Here is a 13,744-nt window from a genome sequence, read left to right on the forward strand (position 1 = left end):
GTTTGAGTGCACGCTCATATGAGGCAGGAGTACAGTAGGCTGCAAAGTTGTAAAGGAGTGAGCAGAAGTCCTGACAACAGTTAAGAGAGTTAAGAAGCATCAAACAAGGTAAGGCTGTTATTTTAGAAACGCGTTAAAATAGTCAACAAAGAAATGCATGGAACGCTTAAAAATAGACTACCCCTATAGGGTATTTCTATTCCTGGCTTGAAGTGCTTATTTTATTGCTTTAGGCTATAGCCTAGTTTAGTTTAAAATAACATGAACTTAAAAAGTAAATTACCGGCTTTATCGTAATTTGGTTTGCCAAGTGCCAATGTGATTTGAGAACAGCTCGTGGATTTTGGCTTGTTGAAACACTGTGTTTCGAATTACAGGTAAAAATGACACATATTCAAAACAAAATTGTCGTGTAATTGAGAGTGTCTGAACTAGGAGGAGGCTACGCCTTAAATAAGCCTCACTTTAACGCTGGTGTGAAATCATGGGTGAAGTCTCCCAAAATCGGCGCACGCCCTTTCAAGTGATCTCGACACATCATGTTCGTATGTCAATATTCTTAGTCTAGGATGTTGGTAAATTTTCCGTTTTGTTTTATCTTGAGTGAACTTTAATAAAACGTATTTTGTGCTTGTCGGGCTGCCATTCTATCTTACACCAGTCTTCAATGAAATAAGGGTTTAACTTCATTTGAAGAGGGACAGGGTACCTTCAACAGAGCCACTATTGTGAAGGCCTGCACAGGTCAGTCTTAGGTTGTTCCTGCTGGGTATAGCACAGGAATGTATCCTCACAGAACGTTTCAGTGTCGGCCTATGCAAAATATTTACGCAGACGTTCGTGCAATCAATGTGTTAATGCCATTTAAAGGCTGGCATTTAACACCTGGGAGCGCCATGTGAGCCTAGCGCCTCAGCCATGATCATGATGAATCATAGTTGTTTTGACGGTTTGGATAAGAGCTGACTGTCTCTATATTGTCATTGTTGGTATGTGGTGCCTTGGGAGATAATGACAAGTAGGCAAGTAAATCAATGTATACATTTGATTTCTTTGGTTTTGGTTTTTACATGTGTTTAATACCATAGCATCACATGTGTATTTGAGAAAGTTTCTTAATGACTTGAAGTCTAAAACATATGAAGTGCATCTATTGGAGGCCGACCTTGGGGAGGTGTCTCTGGGCAGGGGAAAGAAAAGGTATTCTGGGCGGTTAAGGTGTGGCTTTTTTTTTTTTCAATAGAAAGACCAAGGCAAGTTACAACACACCTTGTCTACCACCACTCCCCTGCCATTGTGAATATTACATCTCCTGTTTTAATACAGCAAACAGTCAAACACTCCATTTGAGTCTACTTAAATATGTTGTGAGCAGTTGATCTAACGCACAGCTGATAAACGTGCTAATAAATAAGTTAGAGTATAAAGTCATACGCTGTGCAATGCCACACCCTATATAGGGAGGCAAGGTTGCAACACGTGAGTTTAATTCTGTGGTGCAATTCATCAACCTCCAAATAACATATTTTATTCTATTTTATTCACTCAAAGTTTGTTTTATATGTAGTTAATCAGTAATGGGGTGTGTTCTGTTTGGTTTAACACTGCTAAAACCACTTTCTCCTCCCTATTTAATCTCATGCTCTCTCGCTCTCTCTTTCTCTCTCTCTCTCTCTCTCTCAGTCACCATGTTGGTACTTCTAGCTGGAATCTTCCTCCTTCATCTCACTGGCATCATCCTCCTCCTTGTGGCGACCATTAACAATGTAAGCACACACACAAGCATCACATTATCACATCTCCAAATCTCCTCACCTCAGTTCTCAGGTGAAGATTTACTGTGATCCGCTAGATGTTGGATATTGTAGTTAAAGATATGATCTACACAGTCTGTACCTGGAAGGTTCATTGAGTGTCTCATATTGTTTACCTTGCTGCATTTCTCAGCTTGCTGTCATACCAGAGCTGTGACAGGTCTGTCAGTGTTTCATCACTGAAATCTCACCTTGAGTGAGTGAGTCTTCATGTTTGAGTGTCTGTGTGTGTGATGTGTGATGTGTGTGTGTGTGTGTGTGTGTGTGTGTGTGTGTGTGTGTGTGTGTGTGTGTGTGTGTGCACCGTTCACATGCAGGCACACGCACACATGTGTGTGGCAGTGCAGCAAATACCGGACACCACTGGAGTTCTGTGCATTCCTCCCTGAGACACCTGTCTTTCCTGCTTCAGGAGATCACGCCCAAACATGCTCCCACACACAAGAATGTGAAAGAACGTGAAAGACATATTGTGCATTATTGTCTTATTCCCCTCTCCCTGTCTGTCTCTCTCCCTAGGCCTGGTGGGTCACAGACACCATCTCCACTGATATCTGGGCTCGTTGGGTGTGGATGAATGGAGCATGGAACTATACTGACCTTCCTGATATCCACACCTACAGTGAAGGTATATTTGAATGTGTATATTCTGACTGTAGCCTCTGTATCACAAGAGACATATATATATATATATATATATATATATATATATATATATATATATATATATATATAAACTCTTTACCTTAGGGTTATAGAAGGAGCAAATAGTTCTGGCTGGGTACTATGGGCCAAACCTAATCTGTATTTGTAATAACAGAATCTTACACTCCACACATTTAGCATAGACAAAGTATGCTTATTTTTTGTTCATTAGGGTAAATCTTTGTTGGTGTTTTTCACCTGTTTTTCATAAGGGATTATTTGGCCTACCACAATGTTCACAGTCGGACTAGATGCGATGGTGTGTAATTGAGGCACATTTTCGTGGTTCTTAGATTGTTATTGGGATTATTAGTTTTAGTATTAGTATTAGTGATTAGGAATTAAGAAATATTCACATTGCCAAACCGCATGATCATTTATTTCATTGACTACAGAAATTGATTTTTCAAGTTCCCCTAGCTCTCCTCCTGAAATACATGCAACAGAAGTATGTAGTATTACTGTTAATTACTGAAGAAGTAGTACTAAATGTGGGTGATTGGTTGGTACGCACAAACACACTGCTGGAGGGTTAAGATATAGATGTGCTTGGCTGGGAATCGGGGGTTCAGTGTAATTGAGTGGGTGTGCTTTTGTGTTTCAGTTATTTTTGTGATTCACATCATGTCACACAAGCTTTTATAGCAGCTCTGCAGCTATGACAGTGTTTCTGCTCCTGTTTAGAAAATAGATTGATTATGGAGGGCTGAAATGAAGCTGTATTGCTTTGTGATTTCTGTGTCAGACAATAATTATTTAGTGAATCACAAATCTGAAGTATGTTGTGATAGACCAGCTACATGTTTTTGCTGGGATTTTAAAGGGAGGGCCCACCAGTCAATGCCAAGTATTTCAGAAGCAGCCATCTCAAAAGTCTTAGACAAGACTTGTGTTGGGTGTGTCCTTATAAACACTCCAACAGCTATTCTTTCATTAGGGTGTCAGCAGAGGCTTCTCTCTCACAGCATATCATAACCAACATGTGCATCACGCCTCATGATCAATTTTCAAGTTAGTTCTGAATTCCAAGTAGTGTTGATTGGGCGGTGGTAGTGTAGTGGTTAAGGAGCTGGGCTAGCGTGCAGTAGCCTGAAAGTTGTCGGTTCAATTCCTGGCTTCCACCGCTGTGCCCTTGAGCAAGGCACTTAACCCCAAGTTGTAATATAGCTGACATATGTAAGTCACTTTGGTCAAGATGTGTCTGCTAAATGTAATGTAATATAATGTAATGTAATGTAAATAGAAAAGCTGTTGTGTTTATGCCAACATCAGTCCTCCTGGTGAAACTCAGTGTCACTATCTGTCGCCCCCTACAGAGTATCTCCAGGCAGTGCAAGCGAGTTCAGTGCTAGCTTGTATCTTCTCCATCCTGGGCCTCTTTGTATTCGTGGCCCAGCTTTTCACCCTCGACAAGGGAAGGAGGTTTGCCTTCTCTGGCATCTTTCAGCTCCTAGCCTGTAAGTATCATCCCATTCAAATGCTATGTCCTACTTATACTTGTTTTCTGTGTCCACACACAGATACGTACCTTGTGTTTGTAGGCAAAACACACTTTCACTTGTCACATAGCTGGAATTTTACCTCCGTGCACTTGACATCCATACAAACAATTTATCTCATATGTAGTTATTTGAATTCTCATAGGCTAATTGGCTAACATAAAATCTCTTTTCTCTCTAACATAAACTCTCTTTTCTCTCTCTCTTTTCTCTCTCTGTCTCTCTCTCTCTCTATTCATTTGTTCATCCCTTGCTTCCACACAGGCCTGTGCATCATGATCGCCGCGTCCATCTACACAGACAGGTTTCACAAGAACGAGGCCAGTGGCTGGTACGGCTCCTCATTCATCCTGGCCTGGATCTCCTTCGTCCTCTCCTTTATCTCCTGCATCATTTACTTTGTTCTGCGCAAGAAGACGGCGTGAGCCTCCGCCCATGAAGTGCACTACACCTAACAAATGATAAGGCTTGATATTGTTTGATTTCGTTCTGCAATGTGTTTTTTTTTGTTTATGTTTTTGTATACATGTAAAGACGGATATATAGGTGGGGGATTTGAAGAGGTTGTATTTTTATACCTCATCCATTTTCTACCATGTCATTTGATTAATGTATTAATTATTTCAAAGTGAATACAATTTTAATAGCATTCAGAATTGCCAGATGGCGCCCACGATGGAGAAAGAGAGATTAAGAGAGAGAGAAAAGCGAAAAAAGAAGGAGAGCAAGAAACATATTATTAAGCCAGGGATGCATCACTTCAGACGTTCTCAAGCTATTATCGCATCCTGCAAACATTTGATTGATTTTTCAATTATTGCCCCAAATAAAACCAAGTCAGGCCACGCAAAGCCCTGCAGGAAGACAAATAGAAGACTCTCTTGGGTGTGGAGAATAGAATCCAATCTCAGAGTGGGAGTCGTCCCCATCATTCTCCCCAGCTTAGTGACTCACAATACCCAACAATACTGACACTATGGGAACAAGCCACAGGGTTGCCCTCAGTGGCACAAATATAAACTAGTCAATATATGTGCACAAATAACAGAACAACAAGTGTAATACTGTATGATAATAATAATGACAAACGAAACATTAATACTAACCTCAGACTCTAAAACTGGATAGGTCAACCCGTGAAGTGTTTAAGGTTAAGCTTCTGATAAAAAGCTTTGTGGTATTCTTTTTTTTAAATGAAATATTGAGTTGGACAGGTGAGGAACACTGTTAGGAGGTACTGGCGTGATCCTTGTCTACTTGACCTTAATCATGTGCCTCCACTCACGCACTCTGACTCACGTGTACATATGATCGTGTTTTATTTTCTTGTTCGAGCGTTGTATACCTAATACAGACTTTTGTGATTTTTGTGTCATGAGAATAATAATTTGTATTAAAGCTTCAATCATTTTGGACATATGGGCTGAACATTGTTTTAATTGTGTGCAAATTTTTGCTCGGTCACTTCATAAATCTCACTGCTGTAGTATTTGGTATATCAGTGATGTAATATTCAAAAACAAATACAGTTACAGTGATAGCATCTTTATTATGGGAAAACAGTAGGGGTTAGAAATGGCCAGAAGTGTTCACTCTCTACACAGCATGACATTTGATCTGATTCGCAGGAGAAAACAGAAGTCATGTTGGGGCCAGCACACACACTTGAATCCCAGTTGAGAGAGAGGTCCATTCACCCTTGTAGTTGTGCTATGTTTTATCTATGCATTGCATAACCATAAACAGTACAAGAGAAACGTAAACATATTGCTACTTTACATACTACATCATAAATGGCCCAGAAAAAGAAACCGTGCCGTCGTCAGACTTTTTCAGTCTTACATTAGTGAGAATTATAACCACATGTGTGTTGTCCACTCATTGCAGACAAGGCTCAGGGCCAGACTGGGGTAGTTGTGTTGAGGGTTGGTAGTAATGGTGGTGGGGTTACGTAGGCCAATCAGAGTGGGCTGTACTCCTCCTCAGAGTATTGCAGTGTGTAGCTGTGGCCGGACACAGACGGCGAAATGGAGGGGGAGGAGTGGGCGGCTCTGGAGTAGTACGGGTGCTGCAAGGGATGCAGCGCGGGAGGCATAGAGGCCTGGTGCTGCAGCAGCTGCCGCTGATGCTCCTGATGCTCCCAGCGCTCCTGCTCCTGCTCCTGCTCCTCCTGCTGCTGCTGCTGGAGCTCGGGGAGGGGAGAGGCCAGGGTGTCCCCAGGGGAGGTGTTGTAGTACGGGGAGAGGGGAGACAGGGGCGGGGAGGGGGGCGATGGAGGTGGGACCGAGGGCGGAGGGGGAGGGAGGCTGTAGTAGGCGGTGGGTGGGGGCTGCGGGGGAAAGGTGAAGTTGCGGCAGGGGTAGACCAGGGACTTGTGCTTGGGCCCCCGCATGATGACCTTCTTGGTGTAGTTGTTGAGCGTGGAGACGCCCGAGGACATGCAGAACAAGAAGCCGACCCAGGCCACGCTGAGAGACAGAGGATGAGAATATAAGTGAAACAGAGGTAGAGAAAGAGAAACAAAGAGGGACAAAAAAACAGAAGGGGGGCAGAAAGAGGCAACGAGATGAGAAGAGAGTCATCTTAAGTGCAGTTCATTTGAGGATGCCTTCACTCATGCAACAACCAAAGAGCCCTTGAATAAATTGACAGAGCTCCAGACTCACTCACTTAAAACATGAGAAGCCCTTTGATCTTGAGGACCCCAAAACCCAGTGGGGTTATTGAGGGAATTAGAAAAGTGTGGATAAAAACTAAGAATGAGCAAATGCTGTGTATCCACCAGGGCATTGTAAGTGTATACTGTGGAACACAATATTTATGTATATTTTTACACAGTGTAGGCTATGTGTGTATGTGTGTATGTGTGTGTGTGTGTGTGTGTGTGTGTGTGTGTGTGTGTGTGTCTGTGTGTTTGCATGTCTGTGTATGTTTGCAGTATCAACTCACTAGAAACCCCAGGAATAGAAATAACTGTGTGGTTTGAAGTCCTCTGGCCCAGTGGAAACAGTGACATGGAAAACCTGCATAAACATCATGTGAGCCACCATGCCAAGCAGCCCTGGGAGAAAATGAGAGAGTGAGGGAGAGGGGGAGAGAGAGAGAGAGATAGAGAGAGAGAGAGACAAAGAGGGAGAGAAGAAGGAGAGTCAAAGAATGGGACTACTCATGGAGCTTGATTTTTCAATATATGAAACACTTACACACTGTTGACACATAAAACACTTACACACTGTAAAAATGCTGTATGTTTGTGCATGTGTGTGTGTGTGTGTGTGTGTGTGTGTGTGTGTGTGTGTGTGTGTGTGTGTGTGTGTGTGTGTGTGTGTGTGTACGCACGTGTGCGTGTAGTAAACGTACCGCCCAGCACAGTGAAAACTGCAGAGTAGGCATTGACCAGCTGACCCCAGCGCTGTGCAGCAGGGAACCAGGCAGACAGACACAACTGTAGCAGCAGCAACACGGAGCTGATCAACAGCAGGCCTATGTACATGAGCTCCATGACCACCGACAGCCATAAAATTCCTTCAAAGAAAGAGAGAGAGAGAGAGAGAGAGAGAGAGAAAGAGAGAGAGAGAAAGAAATGGGGGATAGAGGGAGAGAGAGGGTAAGACAGTAGAAAGAATGAGTAGGAGTGTCAACAGAGCAGTGCCTGCACACACAGTATATTTAGACATTTGAGAGACAGAGGGAGAGCGCCTGGCATACAGACGATAAGAGAGGCAAAGAACAACCTCATTACTACTGGAGGGAAAGGCCGCGGAAAGAACAAAGGGCAGAATGCTTTTACTGTTGGCTTGGGCTTGAGTATAGTGAGGTAGTGCGCACATCTACCTCTTTCTGATGCGGGAGTAAGAGCATTGAAGCTGCGACATTTCTCTTCTGCAAGAAAACAGAGAATTAGAGTGAGAGAGAGAGAGAGAGAGAGTCAGTGCAGATGCAAGTCAGGGAAGAATCCCCTGATTAAACAACACTGAGTCATCAGCAGGCGCATGATCAATGTGCGTGATCCCTTGGCTGCCATCCCTAATTAATCCTCTCTCTGAGGATGGATGTGTGTGTGTGTGTGTGTGTGTGTGTGTGTGTGTGTGTGTGTGTGTGTGTGTGTGTGTGTGTGTGTGTGTGTTTGCGCGCATGTGTCTGTGCGTGCTTGTGCGTTAATAATGTGTGTGTGTGTGTATGTGTGTGTGTGTGTGTGTGTGGGGGGGGGGGGTATGCGTGTGTGAGCTTGCAAACAGCTACAGCAGTCTGGGTTTGAAGCAAACAGAGACATCTCAGAAATGTCTGCATTCATAAATAAAGGACTCTAGGAGCTGGCAGTTCCCTCTTCATATTCTAACTCAACTCATAACTCAATCAGTTAGGACTGTAGGGCCAAACAGAGACCAGATCTGTACCAGAGATGAAAATGAGCCCTGCCAAAGACAAGGTATGAAACAACACAGAATACAGGAACTTGGACATGACCAAAATAAGATAGATAGGGCTGCTTCATTCTTGCCTTACAAACAGAGCCTCTCTCTCTCTCTCTCTCTCTCTCTCTCTCTCTCTCTCTCTCTCTCTCTCTCTCTCTCTCTCTCTCTCTCTCTCTCTCTCTCTCTCTCTCTCTCTCTCTCTCTCTCTCTCTCTCTGCCACTCTGTATTTCTATAAAATTCTTTGTGCATTGCATTTCCTCTAAGTAATCACAGGAGAGAACAGCTTAGCTGCTGCTGAAAACAATGCAATAAAACAAGGTCAGGATTTGCAGTGACCGCCTAGGAAAAATCTATTTTGCACCTTTGCATCACACAGTGAAATGTTGAGTGCTGGTCCCCTGTGATGAAAATATACATGAAAAAAAGAATAAAGAGAATCGAGGACACAACAGAGAGAAAACAAGTACGCATCCGAGAATCCACAACCGGCAACCGTTCTCTGTAACGGTATTCACGTTAATCCATTCTCCCACCTAGAGGAAAATCCGTCTCTATCAGCTTCTCCCTAGGCTGGGCATAGGCTCGGACCAGTTATTCCCCCAGGGCTTTATTATTAAATTAACCTTTCTCCTTTTCTGCATATAATCCATAATTGAGTTCCACTGTTAGAACCCAAATCTCCACGAACAGCAGGGTGATAATAATCCTCTTTAGAGGACCTTCGGCATGGACACATACAGCACACACAAATACACATACATGGACAAAGGCATACACACACACACACACACACACATACACACACACACACACACACACACACACACACACACACACGTACACATGCACGCTCACACACACACACACACACACACACACACACACACTTTCTTCACACACAATTTTTCTGCAGGCCCCTAGTATAAATACCTGCACACATATTATGCAGAGTGGTACTTATGTACCCAGTCACGCACACATGCAGATGTATGTAACACATATCCATTGTTCCTCTCTACTGTAGTTTTGTCGTTCTACTGCAACTTATTTGCCCTCTTGAACCCCCACAGGTTATGTGTGTCCTAGTCTCTTGTCTCTGGTGTCCAGTCCGGGTGAGACTAGAAGGCACTAAACCAGCTGAGGTCATCAGAAACAATAAACTGGAAAAACTGTCTTGAAAAAAGAACCACTGGAGCACTGTGTCCCACAAGGTTAGGAGATCTTTGGATGACATTATCGGTCAAACACTGACCTGACCTATAAGGTCGACATCAGTAATGCCTCGCCCAAGCAACACACACACACACACACACACACATTCCATCTATTTCTTTCTCTGTCAAAAACCCAATATAAGCCAAATATATCTGTTAATTCACACACACAAAGAAACACACTATGGCAGGAGAATCATCTTACAGTCAGAAACAGTTTAGACACACACACACACACACACACACACCCACGTGCGCACACAAGCAAGCAAGCAAGCAACACACACACACACACACACACACACACACACACACACACTCACACTCTCACACACACACACACACACACACACACACACACACACACATTCCATCTATTTCTTTCTCTGTCAAAAACCTAATATAAGCCCAATATATCTGTTAATTCACACACACAAAGAAACACACTATGGCAGGAGAATCATCTTACAGTCAGAAACAGTTTAGACACACACACACACACACACACACACACACACACACACGCACACAAGCAAGCAAGCAAGCACACACACACACACCCTGACCCCCTCCCTGCCCCAAACACACACACACACCAGCTCTCACCGTAGGCATCCTTGAGGATGTTCTCCTGGCAGGTGACCCACAGGCCTGAGTGAAAGGTGGGGAAGACGAAGCGGTCATCGCCCGTCTCCCAGGAGAACGTATCATCAGCGGCCGTGCCATTGGTCAGGTCCTCCACCTGGATGCACATGAGCTTCTTGACAGGGGAGCAGAGGGGCTTGGGCATCTTCTGGCTGCCCTCCACCCAGAAGGGGGCGATGACGGCCGCCGTGCCCAGCAGCAGTGACACCAACGTCAGCACGAAGGTGAGCCGCGGGGAGCGCAGGCGTTCCAGCAGAGACATCATCGGAGAACTGGGAGAGAGGAGTTGGAGAGAGAGGTGGGGAAGGAGGGAATGGACTGATAGGGAAAGAGGACAAGAGAGGAGAGGAGAGAGAGAATGGAAAGATAAGGAAAGGAAGAAAGGAGAGAAGAAGGAAAAGAGAAGGGAAAGGAGGGACAGATGAGATGACAGGAAGAAGAAGGCACAGAGGAATGAAAGTCAAGGAAGAAAAGTTGGATTATGAGAGAGGGATGGAGACTGGGAGAGAGAAAGTTTCAGAGAACAAATGTAAGAAAATGGGAGAAAAAAAGAGCAGAGGACAAAGACGAAAAAATACAGGGAGATTCAGGAAAGTGATGAAGCAAGAGAAGCAGTTGAGGAGAAAAGAAGAGGAGAGTGTGGAAATGCAAACAAGGATGAAGTGAGCACTTATCTAACCAGGACGACTCCTTTTGAGCATAACCACTCTCCGGTGAGCCCGTCTTTAGATCACTCGTCCCTACTGACAGTAAACACTAGAAAACAGCAGGATTTAGTAAAATCCTCTTCAATTTATGTTGATCAGTCTATGCTCCCTGTGATTAGTTATTTCAGATGTGTGCAGTGCAGGGGAGAGTTTTAATCTGCCCCGGGCCTATTGTGAGGGAGGTAGACTTGATTAAGGATTAGGAGGCAGAAACCAAACCAGGACAAAGTGGATGTATGGGCATGAGAATATGAGGGAATGAGGTTGGACAGCCGAGGGTGGGGGGAAGGAAATGCAACTGTGGCCAAAGCAATTACAACAAATCTAATCAAACACCACACTATACTTAAGGGGGTTGACATGAAGTTCATCAACGTGAATTTAACAAAAAACACATCAAATTCAAATTACATTGCGCCTTTACTTTGCCATACATGCATGCTGTTTTCGGCGCCGATGATTAAGCAGAGCTTAACATTATGTGCTTGTTGTTTGAAATGTCGAAATAACAGGTAAAACAAAACAATGTCTATAATAGAAAATCGATATTATTCAACTTACCGCTGGTCATCTAGCCCTTCTTTTTGCGCTGTTTCCCCATGAGCCATGTGGAGATTTCACCTGGGGACTGTGGAACCCCTCCCCTCATCCCTGTATTTAATTTCTCCTGTCAGCACACACCCCTTTTTGACCTCCATGGTGTGTGTGTGTGAGTGCAGCTGTTACTCTCCATTGGTCTCTTTTGTCAGTGAGTCTGTGTGTGTGTGTGTGTGTGTGTGTGCACACTCAGTTTTAAGCTCCAGTCTACTTTAATCCATCGATACAGCAGCAAATCCACACAGGACAACACTGTTCAATCTGCTCCATATTCCCTTAAATAATCTCCACTGGCTACCTTACACCCGTCTGACTGAAGCGTTTACTGCATTAGACTCTGTGATTTATTCTATCTGCACTGGCATTAGAGCTAAAAGAAAAACAATTCACAAGAAAAATAAGTGCAGAATGGCACAGAGTAAAGAAGCTATGTTTCTTCCGCATAGTTTTTCTTCATGTAAATCAATGCTTTTGGTCCACTGACTGAATACAAAATGATAAAATTGAATATGAAATGAAATATTGAACCCATATATAAAATAATACAAGAGTATAACAAGGAGACTCATACAGCAGTTACTTATAATCTATTAACCTTGTTAACCTAAGGCCTGAAAATATTTCAGCTTTGTTGATAGATTGAAATGTTTTACATACAGGCATAATCTACCAGTCTCAATGGACATTTCACACATCATGTAAAGACATTGTGAAGTTCTCAAGAGTCACCACAAGGGGGAGGTCTAAGGGATGCCATCAGACAAATACCAGTACTCTAGTAAACCCCACATACTGAAGCAGTGACCCCGGACAGGGAAAATCTGACATTAATTCTTGCAAAGCAGTAGAGAAGGGAAAAAGTACTCAACAGCAAACCATACTGATGTGAGGTAAGCGTAAGTTCACCCACAGCCCTCCACCTCCTGAGGTCCTAGCATCACTCCTACAGCGCAGTGCCACTAGCTCTGTCCAAACACAGTGGGTATGCCTTCAGGTGTGTGAATGGGAACAACGTGCCCAGGCACACACAGGAATAACAGGAATTCATGCTGAAACAACAGTCAGATGGGTTTAGCAGCCTTATTCCTTACTGAAGATGTAGACACATGCTAGCATTAAGTACACTGATCTTTCACACAGTAGAGATGAATTCAAGGCCATTCCGTTGGAGTTGTTTCAGCTAACATTGAAAGATGACATTGACCAGAAAGAGAGTTTTTGTTTAATATCATGTTATGACGGGCATGGTAACAGAAGCCAATCCTTTTTTGAGACCAATGGATGCCTCTGATGAGGCTGAAATGACAACTTCAGAACTATAACAAGCATAGTGCCATTACTCCTGAAAATGATAAGTTATAACAGACTTCAGTTTGCATTCAGTAGAAATGGGGAGAAAAAAAATGAGTAAAAAGAAAAGAGAATAACTTTCTCTTTTTTGTAACTGTATTCATGATTCATATACATATTGACAGTTTGTTTTCTAGAACAACAGGTTTTCAATATGGTCATTCTTCGTGTTTGTGTTTTTTTACAAGAATAATAATAATAAAAAAATGATAAAGATAATAATACCATGTGGGAATTTACTTTTAAGCTTATGGCAACACTGTTTTTTTTCCTCATGGATATGTCTCTTTCTGTCCAACACTGGACAACTGTTACACCCACCCAAAAGCACTTTTGATTTTGTGACACTTCAGCTTTGAGCAAAGTCAGGGGAATCCGGCCCTGCTTCCAAAACAAAACAAACGCAAGAAAAAGCTTTTGTGAAACCAACTCCCCATCCCCTTCCTCTGCACAAAATCTCGCAATGATGGTTTAGCCTCACCAACTGTGGTCAATGATACTGGAAATGCCAGCATCACTGAAAACACCTGCTCACCCTTAGAATCTAGCATCCTTTTACACCAGAAGTGCCTTTTTTCTCCTCTTTCTGAAAAATAATTTCCATTTCATTTTCATGTACACTTTCTGTGCTGTAAAAATTGTAAGGATGAAAAATAAGAACACTTTGCAAAGGACCCCAAAAAATGGACACAGACACAGACACAGACACGCATACTCACTCGTCACAACTCACAAAACTCGTACACACACAACAGACACACTTCCAAAAGGCAATAGATTTCCATTCTCCAAGGCAA

The 13,744-nt window shown here is 43.2% G+C and overlaps 2 protein-coding genes across 2 annotated transcripts; one reads left to right on the top strand and one right to left on the bottom strand.

Annotated features, from left to right (window-relative positions):
* Nucleotides 1-5,433, top strand: LOC143102045 (epithelial membrane protein 1). The gene is made up of 5 exons (XM_076265408.1): nucleotides 1-108; nucleotides 1,684-1,766; nucleotides 2,334-2,442; nucleotides 3,836-3,976; nucleotides 4,283-5,433. The coding sequence occupies exons 2-5, from the start codon at nucleotides 1,689-1,691 to the stop codon at nucleotides 4,441-4,443; spliced, it is 489 nt and encodes a 162-aa protein (XP_076121523.1). The 5' UTR covers nucleotides 1-108; nucleotides 1,684-1,688; the 3' UTR covers nucleotides 4,444-5,433.
* A 545-nt stretch (nucleotides 5,434-5,978) lies between these two features.
* Nucleotides 5,979-10,555, bottom strand: gsg1 (germ cell associated 1). Its single transcript, XM_076266659.1, has 5 exons — nucleotides 10,255-10,555; nucleotides 7,853-7,900; nucleotides 7,379-7,543; nucleotides 6,968-7,079; nucleotides 5,979-6,486 (listed from the first exon to the last, which is right to left on the bottom strand). The coding sequence occupies exons 1-5, from the start codon at nucleotides 10,553-10,555 to the stop codon at nucleotides 5,979-5,981; spliced, it is 1,134 nt and encodes a 377-aa protein (XP_076122774.1).
* Between the last annotated feature and the right edge of the window lie 3,189 nt (nucleotides 10,556-13,744).

Source organism: Alosa pseudoharengus, unplaced genomic scaffold (genome assembly GCF_046254945.1).
Source record: "Alosa pseudoharengus isolate Yale_2024_CS ecotype anadromous, Long Island Sound unplaced genomic scaffold, YU_APseudo_1.1 YU_APseudo_1.1_scf_4, whole genome shotgun sequence".
NCBI classification, from domain to species: domain Eukaryota; kingdom Metazoa; phylum Chordata; class Actinopteri; order Clupeiformes; family Clupeidae; genus Alosa; species Alosa pseudoharengus.

Bases quoted from the DNA above. Each gene is read 5' to 3' on its own strand.
- LOC143102045 (XM_076265408.1), top strand. From the start codon at position 1,689: ATGTTGGTACTTCTAGCTGGAATCTTCCTCCTTCATCTCACTGGCATC. The intron at 2,443-3,835 runs GTATATTTGAAT...CGCCCCCTACAG, and splicing joins TATCCACACCTACAGTGAAG to AGTATCTCCAGGCAGTGCAA. The intron at 3,977-4,282 runs GTAAGTATCATC...GCTTCCACACAG, and splicing joins CATCTTTCAGCTCCTAGCCT to GCCTGTGCATCATGATCGCC.
- gsg1 (XM_076266659.1), bottom strand. From the start codon at position 10,555: ATGTCTCTGCTGGAACGCCTGCGCTCCCCGCGGCTCACCTTCGTGCTG. The intron at 7,901-10,254 runs GTGAGAGCTGGT...GTTTTCTTGCAG, and splicing joins CATCCTCAAGGATGCCTACG to AAGAGAAATGTCGCAGCTTC. The intron at 7,080-7,378 runs GTACGTTTACTA...ATTTTCTCCCAG, and splicing joins AGTTTTCACTGTGCTGGGCG to GGCTGCTTGGCATGGTGGCT.